Source organism: Mus caroli, unplaced genomic scaffold (assembly GCF_978045245.1).
Source record: "Mus caroli unplaced genomic scaffold, Mus_caroli_1 scaffold_17, whole genome shotgun sequence".
NCBI classification, from domain to species: Eukaryota; Metazoa; Chordata; class Mammalia; order Rodentia; family Muridae; genus Mus; species Mus caroli.
In genome coordinates this window covers 1,131,101-1,152,876 of record NW_028227272.1, presented here as the reverse complement: position 1 = coordinate 1,152,876, position 21,776 = coordinate 1,131,101, and the positions used below count along the sequence as shown (strand labels likewise).

The 21,776-nt window shown below is 54.4% G+C and overlaps 1 protein-coding gene and 1 long non-coding RNA gene across 2 annotated transcripts; one reads left to right on the top strand and one right to left on the bottom strand.

Annotated features, from left to right (window-relative positions):
• Nucleotides 1-73: 73 nt before the first annotated feature.
• Glis2 (GLIS family zinc finger 2) lies at nt 74-21,574 on the bottom strand. The gene is made up of 7 exons (XM_021184976.3): nt 21,508-21,574; nt 7,541-7,761; nt 6,003-6,175; nt 5,017-5,193; nt 4,807-4,940; nt 4,606-4,724; nt 74-3,087 (listed from the first exon to the last, which is right to left on the bottom strand). The coding sequence occupies exons 2-7, from the start codon at nt 7,710-7,712 to the stop codon at nt 2,297-2,299; spliced, it is 1,566 nt and encodes a 521-aa protein (XP_021040635.1). The 5' UTR covers nt 7,713-7,761; nt 21,508-21,574; the 3' UTR covers nt 74-2,296.
• Nucleotides 3,052-6,520, top strand: LOC147000570 (uncharacterized). The gene is made up of 2 exons (XR_015045714.1): nt 3,052-3,327; nt 6,008-6,520. It is a non-coding gene; the product is annotated as an uncharacterized LOC147000570 (long non-coding RNA).
• Nucleotides 21,575-21,776: the final 202 nt, after the last annotated feature.

The window sequence follows — 21,776 nt, the reverse complement described above, 5'->3', positions numbered from 1 at the left end:
CTTTGCTCACTCACTGCCTACTTTAGGCTGCGATGGAGTTAGGAGGTAGCCAACTTTACAGCCTTGGGGATGGAATGTTGGTGAACAGCTACTTGTTCCCACCTATGTATCCTACCACGGTCCTGAGGAAGCCTAAGGGTCTGCCCCTGCCTTCCCTAAGGATAAGAAGTACTAGCCCCGAAACTTCCAGCTAGGATTGGATAGTGCTCAGTAGATTGCTCAGAATGTTTGTGTGTAGCTAGGAAGCAGCTTTGGTTAGCTTCTTGCTTTGGACCAAGGTGTTGATCAACAAACAGGCATTGACAGACCAAGACCTGAACCTTGTGATATGACCTTCAGAATAACCTCTATCCACTTGTCCCTTACTACCTACCCTTCTAGTCCCACATAGGAGGCCTTCGGATCACTTTCACAATGAAGGTGGCCTGTGGCAGACTGAGGTGAAAGCTCCAGACGGCTTTCGGGAGCTCTAGTTGGGAGGTCAACAACCAGGCATGAACAAAAGCAGGTATCCCAAGCCCTGGCACGTGCATCTTTGCAACTCACTTTATTGTTTCTGTATAAACTTCCTCTCCCATGGAGGAATATATTGTTATAGTCATTAGCTTATCTCTCTTTTTTTAAACTCTATGCTAACAGCCATGGAGCCAGAAGGAGGAAAACCATTCGCTACAAGAGAAAGGCACTTAGAACCTGTTAAAATACTGAATCCTGGAATGTGCAACAAACTGACAGGAAGTAACCAGCCCTTCTGAGCCTGGTCTATCACTTGAGTCACATGCTGAGCTAATGTCCAGTGCTCTGTTCTTCTCCTTGGCTTGAGTCTTAAACCCAATCCCCCAGCCAGGGACTTAAGGCCTAGGGCCTTAATAGAGCCAGGAGTTGCTTGGATCCTAGGCAGACCCAAAGGTAGGAGACCAGCTCCTTAACTTGCTCACAGCCCCATCAAGGAGAGCCGGCACAGCAGAGCCCCATCAGGGCTGGGGTTCTAAGGCCAGCAGTCAGGTAGGTCAGGGAAGGGTGACCCTTCTGAAACAGAAAGGCAGTCTGAGAAAAAGACCAGGCAGAACTGCTCAGAGGAACCAGAGCCAAGGACCCACTACCACCTCAGCAGCTCTCTTGTTCTACAGATGGGGACATGAGGGGCTTAGCCACTGCAGCATAGTACAGGGGACAGCAAGAGGCCCAAGCTGGGGCAGCTAGCCTTTTGGAGCTATGGAGCACACAGTCCTCCAATGTCCTTGGCTTGTTGCACAAGCCCTGGGGTTGCTGGCTTGGGCAGAGCTCATGGGCAAGAGAGGCAGCACCAAGAAACGGGTTCAACTAGAGTCTGGAAAGAACTCTGCCAGATGTCCAGGCCTTTCTCTAGCTAGCTTTTTCCCAAGCTAATGCTGTGCTTGGCTGCCTAGCCTCCCTTAACACGCAGGGGCTTCAGTCAGTGCTTTCTAGAAAGCGCTTTCCAATGAGTCTTCTTCCATGCATCCCATTACTTGGTAGCCCCCGAACCTGTAGCTGTATCCCAAGCCTGAGAGCCCACGTGGTGTAGACTAGTGCCTTACAAGCTTCTGCAGAGTAACACTGCCCAGGCCAGGTCAGCACAGTGACCCTTGTACCTGCCTGCACATCCCCAAGGAGAAGGTTGAGTGGTCAGCTACCCCTCCTCTTTGGAAAGTATTGCCAACCCTCTGGCAGTGCTAATTCTGGCAGGAAAGAGAAGTGCTGGCAGAGCAGGCTTCTCTGCTAAGCAAGCAGAGAAGCACCTTGTCATAGCAGCAGGCAGGAGAAGGCAGCAGTGTCTGTCTTGCTCTCCCTCTAGAGGTGGACCAGAGGGAAAGGGGTCTAAGGAATTCCCAAGTGTGGGCCTATCTATGATCACTGGGGGCTCCTAGTTGACAAGCAGGTAAGGCAGGGAGGACTGGAACCCTGCCCAGCCAGGCTGGCCATAGAGAGGAACACACCAGAGCAAGAGGCAGGACTGAGCGTCCTGGGAGGACAGGCAAAGGCCTCACCCAGACTATGGACTAGGGAAGTGGAAGTGATTGAGGCCTTAGCACCCAAGAGAATGGCTCTTCTTGGACAGCAGGTCCAAGCCAAGTCCTCACTTTGGAGCCAGGAGGCCAGCACAGACCTTCTAGCACCATCCTTGCCACCTTGCCACCCAGCTTGTCTGGGGCTGCAGCTTGGCCCTGGGGCAGTAGGATATTATTGCTATTTCGCAGAAGAGTTTCTGTTCGTCGGGGGATGAGCCCACGGTAGGTGGCTGGGCTGTCACAGCTGGTAGATGGGTTGCCCAGTTTCAGTTTACCACAGCTGGTTTGAGCAGCACAGACCCTGGTGGAATGACCACCCAGCCAGGAGTTAACACCTCTGGACTGCTGGCTGCTGAGTTGCCTGTGGACAGGTCCAATACAGTGCCTGGGAGCAAAGGGAGTCCATCAGGGCTTGGCCGGGAGCGGCTGCGCTCCGTCCTTTCCAGGGGGGTCTTGTGGTCTTCCAGGCCCAGGACCCTGGCAGGCACTGACCCACGACCCTTCTCCCCCTCGGCCTTGCTACCGGCAGAGCCACCCAGGAGAGAGACCACAGGCAGGCCTAGTCCACCAGCCCCAAAGGGTGAGGGCAACAGCGGGTTCTTGGCCAGATTGAGGGGCAGAACAGAGCCTGGCAGCCCAGGGCCAATACCCCCACCCCCACCTCCACCATTGCCACAGGCCAGAGCACTGAGGTCAAGGGGGCCAGGAGGTAGAGGTAAGGGCAGGCCAGGCAGACTGGGGCCTCCAAAAAGGGCAGCAGGGTTCGGGATGATGATCTGAGCCCCGCTGACATAGGAGCCACCGTCAGGGGTGGGCAGTGGTGGTTTAGGGGGTGGGCGCAGCTGCAGGAGCTCCTGCTGCTCATGTGACACAAAGTGGCCATGGGCCTTGATGTGTTTGCGCAGTGAACTGGGGTCCGTGTAACGCTTGTGACAGCCGGGCATCTTGCAGTAGTAGGGCTTGTCTACGTAGTGGGTACGGGTGTGCTTGAAGCGGTCACTGGAGTTGGAGTAACGCTTGTTGCAGCCCTCATAGGGGCAGACGTAGGGCTTCTCACCTATAAGGATGGGTTGCACTGAGTGCTGGCAACTGCCAGATCTTTCACTATTCCCTTGCCTCTCCCAGGACCAGAGCTCCTGAAGCAGACTGACCCAACTAAGGGCAACAGGCAGAAAACAACCTGAGGAAGCTGCAGCTATGCGGGGGGCCTCCTGGCTGTGCACCCTTCAGGTCCTTTGCTGTAAAGCCTGTGAACACTGTTAGGCAGAACCTGACCTTGAAGAGTGTACCCATACAGGTAAGGTCCACCGGCTGCTTGGCTTTCTTGTGTGGGCTTACTCAGAATGGCTCACAGTTTTCTTTCTGGAGATATGGTTTCTCTGTGTAGCCCTGGCTATCCTAGAACCAGATCTGTAGATCAGACTAGTCTCAAACTCAGACATCTGCCTGCCTCCTGAGTGCTGGGATTACAGTGCACCATGCATGGCTTAGATCACAGAGTCACTATGCTGGCCAGCACAGGAACCACCTGGAGCTACTCAGCCTTTGAAATGGAGCTGGGTCCACAAGGAGATGCTGTGAGGTTAACACATGCTAGATCTCTTGTTTTGGTCATTGTTTCTTTTTCTGTTTTGGTTTTTTGTTTTGTTTTGTTTTGTAGACAGGGTTTCTCTGTATAGCCCTGGCTGTCCTGGAACTCACTCACTTTGTAGACCAGGCTGGCTTCGAACTCAGAAATCCACCTGCTTCTGCCTCCCGAGTAGAGTACTGGGATTAAAGGCATGCACCACCACACTCGGCATTCTTTTTCTGTTTTTAAGATAGGGTGTCATTGTGTTGATCTTCCTGCTTCAAGTTCCCAATCATTTGGGAGTACAGACATTCATCTCCATTCCTTGGTTTGCTGGCATTATTTAAATGTGTACACACACACACTCATACATATATACACATGCATATTTATATATCGGGTTTCATAGAATATAGTTATAATTAATTTCACCTATCTCGTACTGCTTTTTTAAATTTTGTGGGGTTTTTTTTGTTTTGTTTTGTTTTTTGGTTTGGTTTGGGTTTTTTAAGACAGGGTTTCTCTGTGTATCCCTGGCTGGCCTGAAACTTGCTATATATATACACCAGGCAGGCCTTGAACTCACAGAGGTCCTCCTGCCTCTGACTCCCAAATACTGAGATTAAAGGTGTATGCTACTGTGCCCGGCTTTTCTCCTTTTAATGTAGTGCTTGAGTAACTTAAGATGGTGTGTATGGTTCTGCAGGGCTCAGGGGACAGTGAGGAGGAGCAGGCCCAGTCCGTCTACCGGAAGGTGGTTCCTTGTAAGGTGTGGTCCCCAGCAAGTGACATCAAGGTGATGTGAAAGCCATGCCTGTAATCCCAACACTTGGAGACGAAGGCAGGAAGATTGTCAGTCCATGGTCATCATTGGCTACAGAGTTAGAAGCCAGTCAGGGCTACAAGAAACCCTATCTCAAACAAGGGGAACAGGGTGTGAACAATGGATTTGTTCCTCTTTCCGGGCCCTCCCTGCAGTCCCCTGCCCCTCCACAAGAGGCTCACCTGTGTGGGAGCGGTTGTGGATCTTCAGGTTCTCCAGGCGGGAGAAGCTCTTGTTACAGGTGGGGCATCGGTGCGGCTTCTCGTTGGTGTGTGTCCGGATGTGAATGAGCATCTTGTACCTGCTCCAGGAAGAGCCCAGGGGGCACACTCAGCTCAGTGGGAACCCAGCCCCTCCCTTCTCCCCTCACCCTGCTTCCTCACCTGGCATTGAAGCCACGGCCATGGCGGGCGCAGCCCTCCCAATGACAGCAGTATCGAGCATCCTGTTCAGGCTTGACATGATGGTCGTTGACATGGTCAACCAGGTCTTGGAGGAGCTCAAAGAGCTGGTTACACTGTGGGGCCAGGCAGGGTTCTGAGCCCAAGTAGGGTGCTGGCCCAGGCCCCACCACTTTCCCAGCCCCCACTCACCTTGGCCCATCGACACACCAGCTGCTTGGCCAGGGGCAGCTCTGGTGAGAGGCACTTGTCCTTGGGGGGAGGAAGGAAGGAGGAAGCAGGTAGGTGCAGAGCCCCACCAGAACCCAGGGGCAAGAAGAACTGGAAGGAACTGGGGACACCATCCAAATAGCGAAGTGGCTGGAAATCCTAAGGAGTAAAGACAGGAGCGGGTTAGTGCCCCCATCGGCAGACCCAGACACCCCCCATTTTTGCTCTCCTGTAGACAGTGTTAAATTCTATCAACATGTCACATGCCTTTAAATCCTAGCACTTGAAAGGCAAAGGCAGGTAGATCTTAAGGCCAGCCAAGTCTACAGAAAGTTCCAGGGCTAGGTAAAGAGACCCTGCCTCAAAAACAAAAACAAAAAACCCAAAAAGACAAAACAAAACAACAACAACAAAAAAATCAGCTCAAAAGACGAACAGAAGTACTGATTCATGGTGTCCACATGTGAGCTTGTTTGGAAACAGTTTGTCCTAGGTGACGGGGTAAGTTGATCCTCTCCTGTCTTTATGACAAAGAGGAGCGAGGCCTGGACACAGACATACACACACAGGGGGAAGGGCCAGCTGAAAGATGTAGGCAGAGACATGGGATGCAGTTACCAGCCTGGGAACAAATGCTAAGGATTACAAAATCTACAACAGCAAGGAGTGAATTTCCCTTGGAATCTTCTAGGGAGCGCAGCTCTCTCACCATCTTTACTTGTTAGTTTGTAGAATTGAGAGAATTCCTTTCTCTTGTTTTAAACCACCTAATTTGGGGACACTTGTCAAGGAGCCCTCTCTAGAACCTTCCCTTTCTTTTTTGGGTTTCTCTGTGTAGCCCTGCCTGTCCTGGAACTCACTCTGTAGACCAGGCTGGCCTCGAACTCAGAAATCCACCTGCTTCTGCCTCCCAAGTGCTGAGATTAAAGGCGTGCGCCACCACGCCCAGCAAACCTTCCCTTTCTTACCACAGCAGTAGGCAGTGGGGGCAAGTCCCCATTGCCCTGGCGTTCAGGAGACAGGGAGCTGCTGCCATTGGGAGAGTCCAGTCCAGAGGGTGGTGACAAGCTGAGGTCCACCAAGGGGGCTGCAGAAAAGCGTCCGTCCACCTTCTCAGGGAATTTGGGGTTCAGCAGGAAACCTGAAGGAGATCATATTTCAGAGAAGCCAGCCAGCATCTTGGTGGACCAAGTCCCACCACCTCTGGATCCCTGTCACCACCTCCAACTCCAACTCCTCTGGGACCCCAGACATCCAAGGAACAGCTAGCACAGTCACAGAGATGACATCATCTTGTCTGACCTTCACCAAGAGAGCTGGCTGCCACAAACAGGAAACTGACTTTATACTGTGGTGTTTATACCTGTAATCACAGCACCCAAGAGGCTGAGGCAGCCTACACTACACAAGATTATCTCAACAACAAAGAAGAAAATTATAAATACCCATCTTACAGATGAGACCTACCTCCCACATGGGATAAACAGCAGAACTGGAACTGAAACACAAGACTACCCTACTCCCTATAATATTCTGCCTCCATGTTCCCTTCTATAAAATGGGAAAATTGGGATAAGTTTGTAGCTGCTTGTATTCAAATGCTAATTTGGGTTCTTCAAAACTGTCTGCACATAGCTTCTAGGACCCTGCCCCCAGTTAATTCTGAATGGTAAATAAAGATGCCAGCAGTCAATAGTTGGGGAGGAGAGAGGGGTGGGGGTTAGGTTTCATGAGGAGGAGAGAGAAGGCTGCCTAAGGCTGCCATGCCTTAGGAAGTGTGCAGGAGAGGAGAGGAGAGTGAGAGGCCATGGAAGAAGACTGCAGGAGGGAAAAGCGGGGCCGCCATGTAAAGGAGCCAAGAGAACGTGGTGCAGAGGGCTGCTCAGTTGGGTCAAGAGCAGCCAAGATGGACACAGAAACTACTAAGCAGGAACTCGGAGTTCTGGGTGGGAGGTGATTCCAGCAGCATGGAGGTTAGGCCCTGCTATTGTGCTGCTTGAGGCTGTGTGCGTGGCTTTTGTTGGGGAATGTAAACGGTGTAAGGTGGGAAGGATCCTGCACTGAGATTTATTAAGATATTCATACTACATGAGCTGACTGACTTCCACCTCAAGCACATGGTAAACTGGTTCTCGGAAGGTTAAAGAGATGAGGTGTGGCACACCCCCCAGGTGTGGGCACAAAGCAGCTCTAAGACACATCTGCATGGCTATCCTCAACCACCACCCATGCATAGAATAACCTCAGAGCCCACAGCTACAGTCTCGGGACTTTAGCTTTGCCCGCTCCCCTCCCACGTCTTTCCAGATCCTTCCATAGGCTTTGTTCGGTTGGAGCTAGTTCTGCATGCATGCCTGCATGCCGTGTGAAATTAAGCAGATCTCATCCACTTAAAGGATGAATGGACACGCATGCCGGTGGCGCTCTCAGCTGGAACCTGTAAGCTCCTTCCTGTTGGACACACATGGAGCAGTCCCACCTGAGGCCCAGCTGACCGGGGAAGTACCTGGTGGTGGAGAGCCTGGGGAGCCAGGGGTGGGGCTATCATCCACCAGGCCCAGCTCCCGATGCAAAGCATGATGCCGGACCACACCCAGTGTCCTTTCTCTCTTCTCTCTTGCCGCTCGGAGCTTGGTGATGCTCAGCTTTAGGTCGAGGGGCTCGTCCAAGGAGTGCATGGTGGGAGGGAGTGTCAAAGATGTACCCAACTGGTCTTGAGGCAGGAACCTGCAGGAGAGGTCATGCAGTTACATTGTAGCCTTAGGTTTCTCTTTCAGCTATACCCACTGAAACTTCTGGGAGCAGAGGAGTAGAGAGGACAGCCTAAATGGCCTGGCTTACTGGTATCCTGGAGAATCAAATTACATTCCACTGCCACTCCCTATGAGCCTTTTGGGATAAGCCAAGTTTATAGTCTCTATTTAATCATGGGAGTGTTAGAGATTGCCCCCAATCACGCAGAACTCACAGTCTGGCAGAATGGCCAGACTTGAAGCTACATCTCCCAGAAACTAGCTGGCTAAGCCCCAACCGTTGCTTCTGATAGAATGGGAAGTTACGCTTAGGAGGCCTGCCAGTCTGAATCTGGAGACCTAAAAGGAGGCCAGGAGCAGCAAACATCCTCCAAAATGCAGGTGGTAGTCCTTGGTGACCAGTTAAGCACTTACTAAACGTGCCAGAAATGCCCGTTCAGGGCAGGGGACTATCACCACCAAGGAAAGCAGCCTGAGGGGTGGTCCCAGGCAAGGCTCTTCAGACTGAACCTCTCAGGTAAGAAGGGGCTGTGACAAAAACCAGGGCCAGTGAGCTTTGGCTGCCACCAGGGGGCAGCTGAGGACTGTGGCCAGACCTGTTCTGCAGGACCAGCAAAGGACAGACAGTAGGTAGAAAAAGCTAGTGGTAACATTCTTAAAATTTCATACTGCGGCTCTCCTCTCGTGCAACTGAGGGGTCTTCACAGCACAAGGCCAGCCCTTCCACACCAAACACCTCACCTTCCGCCCTCGAGAGACCTCCCACTTGTTTCTCTGGCCTTTGTTTGTGTAGACTGTCACATTGCAAAAATCTTTTTACTGAACACCCACACTAAGAGACTCTACTATGTATTTAATACAGAGTGAGCATGGAAGGAAAAACCTGGAAAATACCTGGAGCAGCTGAGTGTGTCCTCGGGGGCTTGTAAGACCTTGTGCCCTTACATGGGGCAGAGATGGCAGAGAGGACAGTCACTCACTGTGTTCCTCCCATCTGTTCTCCAGGCCAAGGCTCTAGGGCAGCTTCTCCTACCTGGTCCTCCCTTGCGTCCCTCTTATGCCCTCAAACTCCAAGCTTCAGTGGCATTCCCCAGTACACAGCGTGCTCCCTTCCTTGGCCTGCAATCCTGCTTGTAAGGATGTATCTCCAGCTCCCACTACATGTGGTTACATGGAATCTGGGCACACAGGGCTGCAGCATCAGAGCACAGGAAGCCTGTTTATTGTGAGATTCAGGTCTGTAACTTGTCCCCACTGAGGCTGTCAGATGCACTTGTTACTGCTCAGACCATGCTTGGACCAGAGATGCTCACTGACACCCTGGTGACCAGAGCACCTGGGACTCTTGGGAGTCCCAGACCCATGTAGGTGAGTGGGTGACAGTGATGGCCTTAGTTAGACCTGCTCATCCATTCCTGTCTAAGCAAAGGCTGCCCTCTGCCTGACCTGTAGCCCGTTAAATCTGTCTGTCTGTCTGTCTCTACCTGTTTATTTTTAGACCCAGGCTCAGTCCAACCTCCCTGAAGCTCCTCTATGCTGGGAGCCTGGAAGGGGAGGAAGGAAGTAAATATTTATGCTGATTAAGAATTCAGGAGCCAGGAAGGGCTGGTGGCCTGGTCCCTCGTCTGGCCCAAAGCCACAGGTTTCTCTGTCCCCACCACCCACCATGGAGAAAAGACCCCTGGCAGGGCGCCTGAGCTAGAGAGTCAAGCACTGGCTCTCAGTCACAGTGCCAACCAAGCAGTAGCCTTTGGCACCTGCTCCTGTCTCATGTCCTCCCACCAGAGGGAGCCTAGGAGGAGCCTCTGATCTGCCATCTGGTTCTGAGGACCTCCAGGGAACAGCACAGCGTTCACCTAGGGTCCATCTCCCTGGGTGAGGAGGCCAGCACCCAGAGCAGGAAAGGGGACGCCAATGACTGCCCCACCCCCACCATCAGCAGATCCAGTCTCCAGGGACACTCCTTCACTTCCTGTCCCTTGGTTCTGTCCAGGGAGGTAGGGATCATTCTTGGAAGCCAGGATCCAGCCCAGGCTCTGCACTCCTCCTGAGAAAGGAGGAAGGAGATGCCGCAGAGTCCTGCTAGATCCTCCACCCCCAGGGAACAGATGGCCTATGACCCCACTCATGCTTTGACCATGGCCAACCTCAAAGACCTCTTCACTCCTACTCCCAGCCAGCAGCAGCCTATCTGACTTCAGCTTGGTTTTGTCCTAGAGCTAGGTGAAAGGAGCAGGAGAAAGGCAGGTCCCCCATTCTTCTAACTGCCTCTGCAGCTCAGCTCTCCAGCTAGACTTAAATGCCTGGAACAAGGACAATGGCAGGCCATGATCCTAGGAAAAATGAAGCCATCACCTCCTTAGCTAAGGTCCAGCAACAGCTTGCCCTTACAGTTCAGGATATCTGGAACCAGTGGGTCTCCGGAACTTACTGGTCCAAAGGGACGGGATACCACCCTCTCTCGTGGGTACAATACCAAGGGATAGGGAGTGCACCCGCCTGAAAAACTTGCCGGAGAAACCACCGGTGCCTGTTTTCCTACTAGTCAGATGGCTGAGTGACTCTCACCCTGGGCTGCAGGGCTGTGATCAGGGACCAAAGGCCATGGTTTGTAGCACTCACTCCTGGTAGGCTAGGTGTGTCCCGTGACACACCCACCTGCAAGGGCTGTGAAGGGAACCCGCAGCAGCAACCCCAACGGTGCTGGGCCAGCCCTGGAGGCTCTTCCAGCTGCAAAAGGAACTAATTAGAGCAGAGGGAGCTGGAGGAAGCAGCAGTGAGGGAGGAAGCGCGCAGAGACCACCGGGGTGGCAGGGGTGGAGACAACCCTCCCACAACCCGGGCGGGGGTCACCCTGAGGGTGGGCTGGGCGCCTCCAGCCAGCCATGCCAAGACAATGACTGCTATTGTGCGCCCAGCAGACCCTGCGTGCAGACGGTCCCCAGCTGCAGCTCCTGCAGGTCACCAGTCCCCCTATAGACCAATATGGACCGCCATCCCTCCCTCTTGGGGAAACTAAGCTTCAAAGACACCAAGCTAAGAGAAGGGGACAAATTCCTGCTGGGGTATTCCTCCCTTCCAGAGGGAGGTCTACCTTCAACAAGGACCTCAGCAAAGGCGGACTGTCCCCACAACCCACAGCCGTATGTATCACTAATATGATGAACATTCCCATTTCACCAGTGGTAGTCTTGAAACTGCACATTTAGTTAACTATAGCAAAACCAGCCTAGAACTTGGGGACAGTGGCCCAAGATGCACCTCTCCACACAGTCAGTCATGCTCACTTGGGAGATGGAGGCAATTAGATTAGTAATTCAAGGCTAGCTTCACAGTTACACACACACACACACACACACACATTAAAACTGAGTCCCTGGTCTCCTTTGGCAAGACCACCATGTCAGTGACTGCACCAGCCAGAGGCTGATAGTCCATCATACCAGCACCTGTCATAGCAGGTGACACTTCATCCCACTTTATAGATGCAGAAACTGAGGTTCGGGAGAGTGACCTGTCCTGGGTCACAGGGTTTGTTATCAGCCCCACTTGTGTCCCTGGACTTGTCTTAGGTTGGTTACTGCCTCCCCACTCAGAGGGTTTATGGAGGGATAAGGAGGTACAGAACCCAAGAAAGGCGGCAGGGCAGGCAATGGTAGGCACTGGAGGGGACGAGGGGACTGGGGGCCACCAGAAGGCTGGGAGAGCTGAGGGCAGCAACACTTGGCCAAAGCAGCCGGCCCATAACCCCACATTCCTGGAAACCGCCTGTGCTCCCTACTCTGGCCAAAAGCCCCACCCTCCTTGGCCGCCCAGTGAGGGAGACTGGAGGGCAACGGCAAGGAAGGACCTCTCAGGGCCCTTCCCAACCAGGCGGCAGGGCAGGCAGGGTTCTAACGGGTCGGACCACATGGAGCCTTAACCCCACTCTGCTACTTCCTGTCGTTCCCTGACCCCCTTCTCCCCTTCCCTAAGTTGGGATGTAATGTTCAACATATAGAACAGGGCTGGTGAGATGGCTCAGTGGGTAAGAGCACCCGACTGCTCTTCTGAAGGTCCAGAGTTCAAATCCCAGCAACCACATGGTGGCTCACAACCATCCGTAACAAGATCTGGTGCCCTCTTCTGGAGTGTCTGAAGACAGCTACAGTGTACTTACATATAATAAATAAATAAATCTTTAAAAAAAACAAAAAAACATATAGAACAGAGCTAGACACACAGTAAGCACTGTAAAGTAAAATCATCCTGTCACCCCTGCTGCGGTCCCTAGCCTATAAGAACAGTCCTGAGGTCTGGTTCTCCCTGTTCCTCCCTGCGTACAAACATTAAACTCTCACTGCAAACCAGAACTGTGGCTGGCCTGTACCGCTTCCAGAGCCTCTGCTGTCCTGTTCAGTGACCACAGAGTTGGGAGGGTACCCTCTGGGGGGGAGCCCCCTGCAGAGCCTGACAGCACAAAGAGGCCCTGGAAGGAGGGTGTAGAAGCCAGAAGCCTCCTAGGCCTAGGAAAGGGGCCAAGGCCACTGTCCTGGAAGGGACTGGAGTCCGCTTTCCCTGGAAAGCCATGACTATGTGTAGCTCCCTCCCAGTCCCAAGGGGGGGCACCTGGCCTATTCACACCACCTCACTAGAAACTCAAATGTCCCTAGACAACCAGTCCAGCTATGAACTCTTCTCTGCTAAAGAGCACTGGGGACTGGGGACTGGGAACTGGCTGAGCCACCCCTGAGGACACAGCCTGCAGAGAACCTGACCACTGCAAGTTCATTGAACAAAGCCAGCAAACTACCTGGCTGTAACCTCCCCTGGCTACGTGGCTCCTGACAGGTCCCAGTCACTGTCTAAGCCTCCACAGGACAGTTTCTTCACTGGTAACTCAAGCACCACAGTATGAGCCTAGATACTCAGGACATCCTAGAGGACAAGCCTTGGCCTAGAGGCAGCCACATGGGAGATGCCAGTAACTCGTAGCCCTGAGGGTCCTCATTTCTGCCCTAGGCTGGGGTGACCTACACAGAGACTCTACCAAGGTCTTCCAGAGCTGAAACTTAAAGACCAGGAGGTTTACTCCTTCTGCACCCCTCACCAGCCCCACCATAGGCCTGTCCTTGTCCCAGACCAGGAGGTTGGGTTAACAGAGCCCTGAGAACCCTGACACCCACAAGCACTCGTGCAAACATGTGGCCCTCCAGCTGCAAGGTCTGTCTGGTCCAGAGGCCTCCAAATGTTCTGGGCCCCCTTCTCAGGCCCCCACCTCCTGCTGCCTGCCCGCCTGCAGCCACCTTTGCACAACTATGTCTGGTATTTTCCTGTCTGCCCAGCTTTGGGGGGGAGGGTATGGGGCCTGCACCTGGGCCTCAGCCAGAGGCAAGCAGGCCAAGCAGCCCCCACACAGCCTGCTGGGTGAGAAGGGAAGGACGCAGGGCTGGGCAAGGCCGGCCACTGCAATCCCTGGGAGGGGTGGGCAGTTAGAGGCACAGACCCAGCAAGATCGAGCACAGGCAGAACCGTTCTGAGTAAGGGGCTCTTCTGGTAACATGCTTGCCTAGCAAACACAAGGCTCCAATTTCTGTCCCTGCACAAACCAGGCATGGTGGCAAAGGCCTGTAACCCCAACACTCAGGAAGTGGAGGCAGGGGGATCAGAAGTTCATGGTCAGCATGGGCAACATAGTGAGATTCTGTCACAAGAAACAAAAAGCCAGCCAGGAGGTGGTGGCACACACCTTTAATCCCAGCACTTGGCAGGCAGAGGCAGGCAGGCTGATGTCTGTGAATTCCAGGCCAGCCTGGTCTACAAAGTTCCAGGACAGCCAAGGCTACACAAACACCAAAAGACAACCAACCAACCCACTAAGACAACTAACCAACCCACTAAGACAACTAACCAACCCACTAAGACAACCAACCAACCCACTAAGCTGCTGCGTGGCTGTTGGGGGGGTTGGGAGGGGTGCAGTGCTCTGAGGCCAGCGCAGGCACTGGCCAGTCTTTCAGTGTCGGTGGACAAGCAGAGTGTGTTTTACCCTTGTGCACAGCAGCAGAGGCCTGCCCTTGGCGTCAATGGATGGTGCTGCTGCTACTCAGGAGACCAGATAAGTATGGGCGACCAATCCACAAAAGCAAGAAAACTTCACTTCCCAAGCCAAGCCCAGCCATTTCATGAACACATCAGGAGGCTCCACACATGTGACCCCCCTCTCACCTCCTCCGGACAGACACCCGCCATCCACTGTGAACAACCACACCTGCCAACCCAACAGCAGGGGGTGAAGGCAGGCTCTGGACTTTGGCCCTTCCCTCCCACTTCATTTATGCATTCCAGCACCGGCTGGGGTCCAGGATAAATCAGATGGAACAGGGCCTGAAGGTCGCTCAGTTACAGCCGGAAAGCAGTGTCAGGGGCACACAGCTCTGCTAAGGGTTGGGAGGGGCAGATCTGATAAGGCCATGGGGACACAAAGCAAACCTGGGAGCTGCCTACACTGCCAGGTACTTGGGAGGATGAGGCAGGGGGATTACAAATTCTGGACTATAGAGTGAGCCCAAAGCCACTGTGGGTGACACAGTAAGATCCTGTCTCAAAATGGACAGCAAGAAAAGAAGATAGCCCTCTCTCTGAGCCTCTCCCACTCTGGGCTTTCTCACATTTCCTTAAGCCTACATTTGCTCTGAAAAGTCAAAGTGGCCCAGGGGACGAAGAAGTCTGGGGACAGCTGGGCGGTGGTGGTGCACGCCTTTGATCCCAGCACTTGGGAGGCAGAGGCAGGCGGATTTCTGAGTCCCGGGCCAGCCTGGTCTACAGAGTGAGGTCCAAGACAGCCAGGGCTACACAGAAAAACCCTCTCTCGGAAAACCAAAAAAAAAAAAAAAAAAGTCTGGGGACAAGGGGACCAAGTCCTCCCTGGCCAGAGACAAACCTACAGGCCTCCTATGTCCCATCTTACCCTGCCACCTGTGAATGAAGTGCTGGTCTCCCCATCTCTAAGTTACAGTCCACTGTCAAGGTCACAGCTTGTAAATAGGGAGACTGGTTGAGATTCAACACCTCTCTCCAAAGTAGTCTCCCTGAGCCTAAGGTTGCAGCAAGGACCCAAGGTGTGGCCCCCAAACAGCCTAGGACAAGGCAGCAAAGGGAGAGGCTTCTCAGAGAGACTGGACCTAAAGCTGTGGGGCACTGGGGAGCCATAGAGTGCTCTACACAGAAGAGCATCACCCGCCCCTCAGGCTCAGAGCCTCCTCTCCTTAGCCTCTCCTTTCGTAGGATCCTTACCTCCCCAAAAGCCTGAGGGTTACTTATCAAGTAGACAGCTACCCATATTCTCCTGCAGTTATCACTTCCCCCAAGCCCCTCCTCTGTCTGACATGTCTTCTGGGATATATCCTCTCAGCCCCGGCCTCAAAAGCCACCTGAACAAGTATCCAGCAGGACACTCACCAAGCCCAACAGCAGTGGTATGGGGCCCGCCATACCAGCCCTAGGTCTAAACCCAAGTTAACGCATCACTAATACCACAATGTCACCAACTCTCAAGCACATTAAGTGTGCCTAGCCCTTGCTGTGCCCTGTGTCCTGCTGCCTGCCGCCTGACCTTCAGCCTCAAGCCTTCTCTGGGCATAAGGACCTCCTACCAAGAAGGAAGGCCTGAGGTGGGCAAGGCCTGGGGCTCCTGGGCAGCTCCAATCCCACTGAGGAAGAGAAAGGATAGCTCCAATCCCACTGAGGAAGAGAAAGGATTCGCAAAGCTAGAGAGATGACTCAGTTGATAAAATGCTTGCTATGCAAGCGTAAGGGCCTGAGCTCAACCCTCAGAACCAAAAAGCCAGCATTAATGACACATGCTTGTTATAATGCAACACTGGGGTTCCAGCCGGCCTAACTGGTGAGTCCCAGGCTAATCAGAGACCTCTCAAAAAACAATATTATCAGCTTCCAAGGAAATACACTGAAGATTAACTTCTGGCCTCTACATACACACACACACACACACACACACACACACACAGAGGGAAGATCACACTAGCAGACCTTTCCCCTGCTCCTGCTGACCCAGAAAATAATCTTCTTTCCATACTGAACTGAACTGAGCAGAGATGTGAAGACCCTGAGCTATGGGTTTGGAAAACCAATGTGTCTTGACTTGGCATGAGGCAAGTCTTTGGCTTTAGTTTCCCCCTATAGCAGGATGGAGCTGCCCTGGAGTGGGATGGGAGCAGGGACCCCTACAATACCCAAACCTGTTTCCTCACATGGCTCTGTTGTGTCTGACCTTCTCTTCTCCCAAACACTTGGTCTCTGATGGATGTTTGTTGAGTGAGTGAATAAGTGAATTCAACTGTGTTTATAATCCACGTGAGGTGGCAGGTGCCCTACGGCTGGAAAGTGACATCCAAGGTCAATGTTGGAAGCAGGACCTAGGACACAGAACTCTTTTCCTCCTGTCTGGGACACACACTTGGAACCTACACACTGGGACTAGGTACAGACTTGAACAAGGGTCGGAGAGGCGGGACAATATTCCCATTTCTGGTCGGTGGGGAAGGACTCACTCCTCAGATTCATCTCCTGGGATTCCCACCGATCCAGGCCACACCAGTGGGCACATGGAATAATCCCTGGCCTCTACCCCTCCTCTTTCCTCAGTTATCCCTTTCTGCCTAGTGGGTACACTCTGGACTACAAAGCAAATCCAGAAGCATCATCACAGGGAAATGCCCACCAGATGGGGCCCTGCCAGACCTGACCTGACCCACGACCTGAGGGCCCATGGTCTGTGGAACTGAGCAGGGTAAGGTATCCCAGTGACATGGCTAGGGGCACTCAGGAGGGAGGGAGGGACTTCAGAACAAGAGGACGAGGAAAGGTCCAATACCTTTCTCAGTGAGGGGCTGCACAGCTTTTGTAACCTGGCCGAGTAGGCTCTGAAAAGTGTGGTTCAAGGGAGAACTAGCTCGAGCAGGCTGGGATGTGCCAGTCAGATCCAGAGGGCAGTGGAGGCAAAGGACAGAGTCTTCCACAGATACTGGCAGTGGAGTTGGGAATTAGGAGTGGAACTGGTCAGGTTCCAGGCTAAAGTAGCATTTCGTGGGTCAGAACCAGAGAGTTTTCTAAATGCCAGCTCCCTTCTACCCTCCCCTCATTCAGAGACCACCAAACCTCAGAGTCACCAAACCTCAGAGCCTCCCTTTCCCCCACTAGCCTTACTGCTGGGACCTCAAGGGGACAGTGAGCATGGTGAACCCATAGAGCCCTTGTCTAACGGGAGGGGCTGTTTCCCTCAGGCTCCCAGCCCAGGCTGAGACAGGAGGCGCAGCAGCCTCCTGCTGAGGGCCTTTGCTGGGTTTCTACCCACTGGAGGAAGACACCCAAGGCTAGATGTGAGCCCCTCCCCTAGCCATCTGCTAGGGCACCTACACTTCACTCTTGGAGGCCCAGACTCCTTCCTGTGGTGGATACTACCTAATCTCTCAGGCACCCAAGACAAAGAACTCGAGGAGTCCCCCTTACTCACCCCCAGTCCTGGCACTGGAGGAGTCTCAGCCCATTTACCCATCCCCCACCGAGGGCATCTGGAGCAGATGGGAAGCCCCTGCTCCCGAAGCAGACTCATTCCCACCCTCACGCCCCTCCCAGCCCAGCCACCAGCTAACTAGAACCTCCCTCTCCAATCTGGGGGATGTGGAATGACCAGCCACAGTCAAGGGCTGTGTCTGCCCAGCCTGGAGATGCCTAGAGGAAGGTGTCCCAGCTGCAGTGCCAGAAGGGTCACCCAGATTCAATCTCCGGACTCCTAGGGGACCAACCAGATGTAAGTGAGGTTTCTAGAGGCCTTCTGAGGATGGCCTCCAAGCCCCAGGGCAAAAATGGGGAGGACGGCCAGGTCTAACCTCTCATCTCCCATCTCCCATAGAGAGGCAGGGTGAGGCAGCTGTAAAGGAAAACTGAGCAAGGGGCTCAGGGCACATGGCCCTAGCTATGTCCAGACTAGAAAACTAGCTGGCATACCCATCCCATGCCCACATGCCCACTGGCCCTTATCCATTCTGAGCCTCAGTCTCCTCGCTATCAAACTGGGATAAATGAGTCTCAGTCACAAGTTTGGCAATTTCAGGTGAGGATACACACACACCCTTTGTCAAGTTAGCCAGGCAAGTGGAAGGCATGTTGGTTGGGGTTTTCCCAGGGAGGAATTTTAGGAGGGTATCAGCGCTACCCCTCAACACCGTACTGGGGAACTTGTGCCATTTTTATTAGCCAGAGTGAGTAGGAGGGCTGTCTCTGAGAGGGTGGAAGATAGAGGTGGGGGCAGGCAGACAGTCATGCAAACATGGCCTCTTACCACTAGCAGAGCAGGCTCCATCCTGTTCCTGTGAACAGCCGTGGAGGTGCTTGTTGAAAATGCCCAGTTCCCAACCTGGCCACGCTTGTGTGTTGTGTTAGAACTCTCCAGGGTGGGGCCCACTGCAGCCACCTAAGAAAAACACTGTCCCACAGGCCTAGCTGGGGCCCCAGTCCACACTCCCCTGGCAGCAGGCTGGACCAGGGATGGATGACTGGCCCATCACCTGGCTCTGCTATCCTGAGAGGTGAATTTCCATATGCTGCTTGGATTCTAACTCAGGCTGGTGTGAGGATGCTCCACAGCTCCTGAGGGAAGAGACTTCTAGGCAGAGGTTGGAGAACCCAAATGCTCTGTCTCCGCCCAGAGACCCTTGTGTCCGATAAGAGAGGGTACCTCATTGCTTAGCACACATCCATACCAGCCATAGGGTCCCCACCATCCTTGAAAAGAGAAAGGGCCCTCCCACTCAGTAAGGATGGCCTCCAAGTGACAACCATTGGTGACCAGTGAAGGGATTCAGGGATAGCCTTGGGAAAGGCTCACTCAGCCCTGACTGAGAGAGTCTCTCCTCTGGAATCCAAATTTCCCAACTGGGTACAAGGCCCAAGGGGGATCAAGCCAGGAGCAACACAGCACATGCACGCGCGCGTGTGCACACACACACACACACACACACACACACACACACACACACGTGCGCGCACCCCAAATGCCTCCCCAAGAGCAGAATTGCAGGCCCCAGCCTCAACATCTGGTCCCCCAGCCACAGCTGTTACCCTTCTCCTCCCTCATTCTGGGATTGCCCCAAACCCTGCCCAGCACTGGTACCGCCCTCTCCCATAAGTGGGAAATTCAGATTCCAGGAGAGTCCAGCTGGGGAGACGGAAATGTGCATGGGAAAACCACATTCTTCCCTCCACGCCAAAGCCAGCACAGACCCTGGAACAATTTAGGTGGCCAGTGCACCCTCCCACTACATAGGGCCAAGGCTGAGCCAGCCTTGGAGGACAGCCTGAGATGCAGAGGTGAGGTCCAGCTTCCCTCCGGGTCCTGAGAAGTGGCCCTGGCAGACTTTTGTCTGTCTTGTGTCCAATTTGCCCTCTAGCCCCTCACTCACACTCACACTAAGCAAAGAGGGCTAAAGAAGAAATGACTACAAGTTCCCTTTTGCAGCTGAGTTTTTCAGAAACAAAAGCTTTGCGGAAAGAGGTTTCTACTATTGTTTAAAATGAGGTTTTGGGATGTCTGTGGCATCCAGTTATTCATGCTGGCTCCACCCACGGATAATTGAGAGTTGGCTTTTGTTGGACATATCCTTTCTCCCTGCCCCCACCCACAGGCCAGCCTCATCTTAGGACTCAGCTATCTCACCTTGCCTGACCCTAAGTTTTACAGATGAGGAAACTGAGGCCTGGACAGGGGAAGAGTCAGGTCAAGCAACACTCAAATGCTGATGGTTGTACCAAGATTTGAACCCAAGACACAAAAAAAGGATTTCTTGGCCAAGAGCTTTCCCCCATATGCCCTACACACAGATTGTGTCCTGGATCCAGCAAGTCCCTTAACAGCCAGTGACCCCCAAAGCAGCAGTGCCTGGAAGTGGGGTGACTCATTGTCTGGCTTCCCACCCACCCCCAATCTAGGAGGGAGGGCTGGCAGGTGTCCCCGCATAGAGAGCCAAGAGCTGGATTGCCCCAGGGGGCCTGGGCTAGGGTCACTCTGGGGCTGGAGAGACCCAGCTGGAGGGATTTAACACCAAAGGTCAGGGGTCACAGACAGGGAAGGACAGGCAGGCATAGGGGGTCAGGGGGTCAGCACTAATGGTAGCTCCGGAAAGAAGGGGGAGGGGGGAAAGGCTAAAGACACAGGGCTACTTCCAAGGGTTCCCCACCCCACAAAACCACAGCCTGGCACTGCCTCCTGCTTGACTGATGGCAGACAGGGACATATTACTGGGTCCTGAAATGAGGTAGACTGCAGTTCAGCAAAGGGTGTCTTAGGAGACCCCTCCCCCAGTGCAAGCCAGGGCCAGCTGAGAGGCCCAGCCTGAGCCCAGAGGGAAGAAAAGAGAGAGAGGGCTCTGAGGTCACTAGAGAGGGATGTGTGGGCTGGGGCTGGGACAGCTGTGGTACTGTGCCACCAGAGCGGGGCCTGGGGAGCTGGGCACACTGAAGGGGACAGTTTTACATTCCCTGAGCCTAGGGGCTTCAGAAAACTAGCTAAGATAGCAGTTGTCTCCCTAGCCATGCCTCAACTCCACCTTTCTTCCTGGGTGCCAGGACAACAGGGAGACAGCCATGCAGGGTGCCTGCCACCAAAGCCCAAGACGCAGGCCCTAGCCCTGGCCAGACCCATGGGAGCTCATGTCTTGGTAGGGCCACTGGCTAGCCTGACTGCCCCCTTGGTGTCAAGCATTCCCTCTAGAGCCAAGATCTTGGGCTGTGATGGCTGGGGGCCCAGGGCTCCTCCCAGCATCCCTTCCAGCTTCCCAGGCCCCAGGGCAGGGCTGGGCAACTCCCTGCAACCAGTGCTTCCCCGCCACCCTCTGGCTGGGCTGGGCGGGCCCTCCGGGGTAGGCAGACAGGCAGCATGCTGCCCTGCTGTGGCCTGAGTACCCCACTGGGTAGGGCAGTGTGCCAAGGCGTCCAGGTGCCAGCCTGGATTCCAGCCCCATCCTAGGGGGCCTGCGGGGAGGTGCAAGCATCACCCTGGTAGGAGGGGGATGCACCTGCCTCGTCACCTCTTTTCCAGACCCATCCTTAGGATGCAATCACTCACCCTCTCCATCCTGCCAGGTCCCTCACCTGCTTCCATCCACCCTTCAGGAGTGGACCAAACGCTACACAGTATTCCAACTCCTGGTGCTGAACCAAGGGACGGCCTCCTCCCTGCCTCCCCCAAGGCTTGTTAAGGGTAGTGAGAGCAGGACTTTACCCAGAAAGGGAGGGTACCTTCCAAATAACCCAAGCTCACCGGTGAGCAAAGGTGGCTGCCAGATGCCCCATACAACTTCATACCCAGGAGTCGGGTGGCCCCCTCTCACCTCGCAGAGCACCCCTACTGAAGACGCCCAACTTCCCCAGTGAAGTTTGCGCCCGCCCCGGGCCCGGCCACAGTTCAGCTCGGCCCCCAAACAGAAGGAGGGAAGGAAAGATAAAAAAGACGGTGAGATCGAAGGACCCAGTCAGGGAGCCGGTGAGAAAGGGAGAGCGCAAAACCAGCGAGCGCAGGGGCCTCAGCGAGGGCTCACAATGGCCCGGAGCAAGGCGCGGACGCGGGAGGGGGAGGCGACCCTCGGGTTCCGCGGCCCCGCGCACCAGGCAAGTCCCTGGCCCAGCCCGCGTCCTCCCGGCGCGACGCCCGGGGGCTTCCTACCTCGGCTGCCGGGCTGACTGGCTCCGGCTGCGGGTTCCGGCGGTCCTGGGGCAGCGGGGAGCGGGCGAGGGGGAGGGCCGGGGCGGGCGGGGGCCGGGGCGCGAGGCTCACGGGGCACGGGCTCCCCTGGCGCCGCGCGGCACCCGGCCGCTCCGCCACATCTGCAGCTTGGGGCAGGGAAGGTGGCCGCGGCGGCCGGGCTGTGCGGGGATGTCTTTGCAAGGGAGGGAGGAGAGAAGAGGAGGGAGGGGGTGGGAGGAGGGACTGGC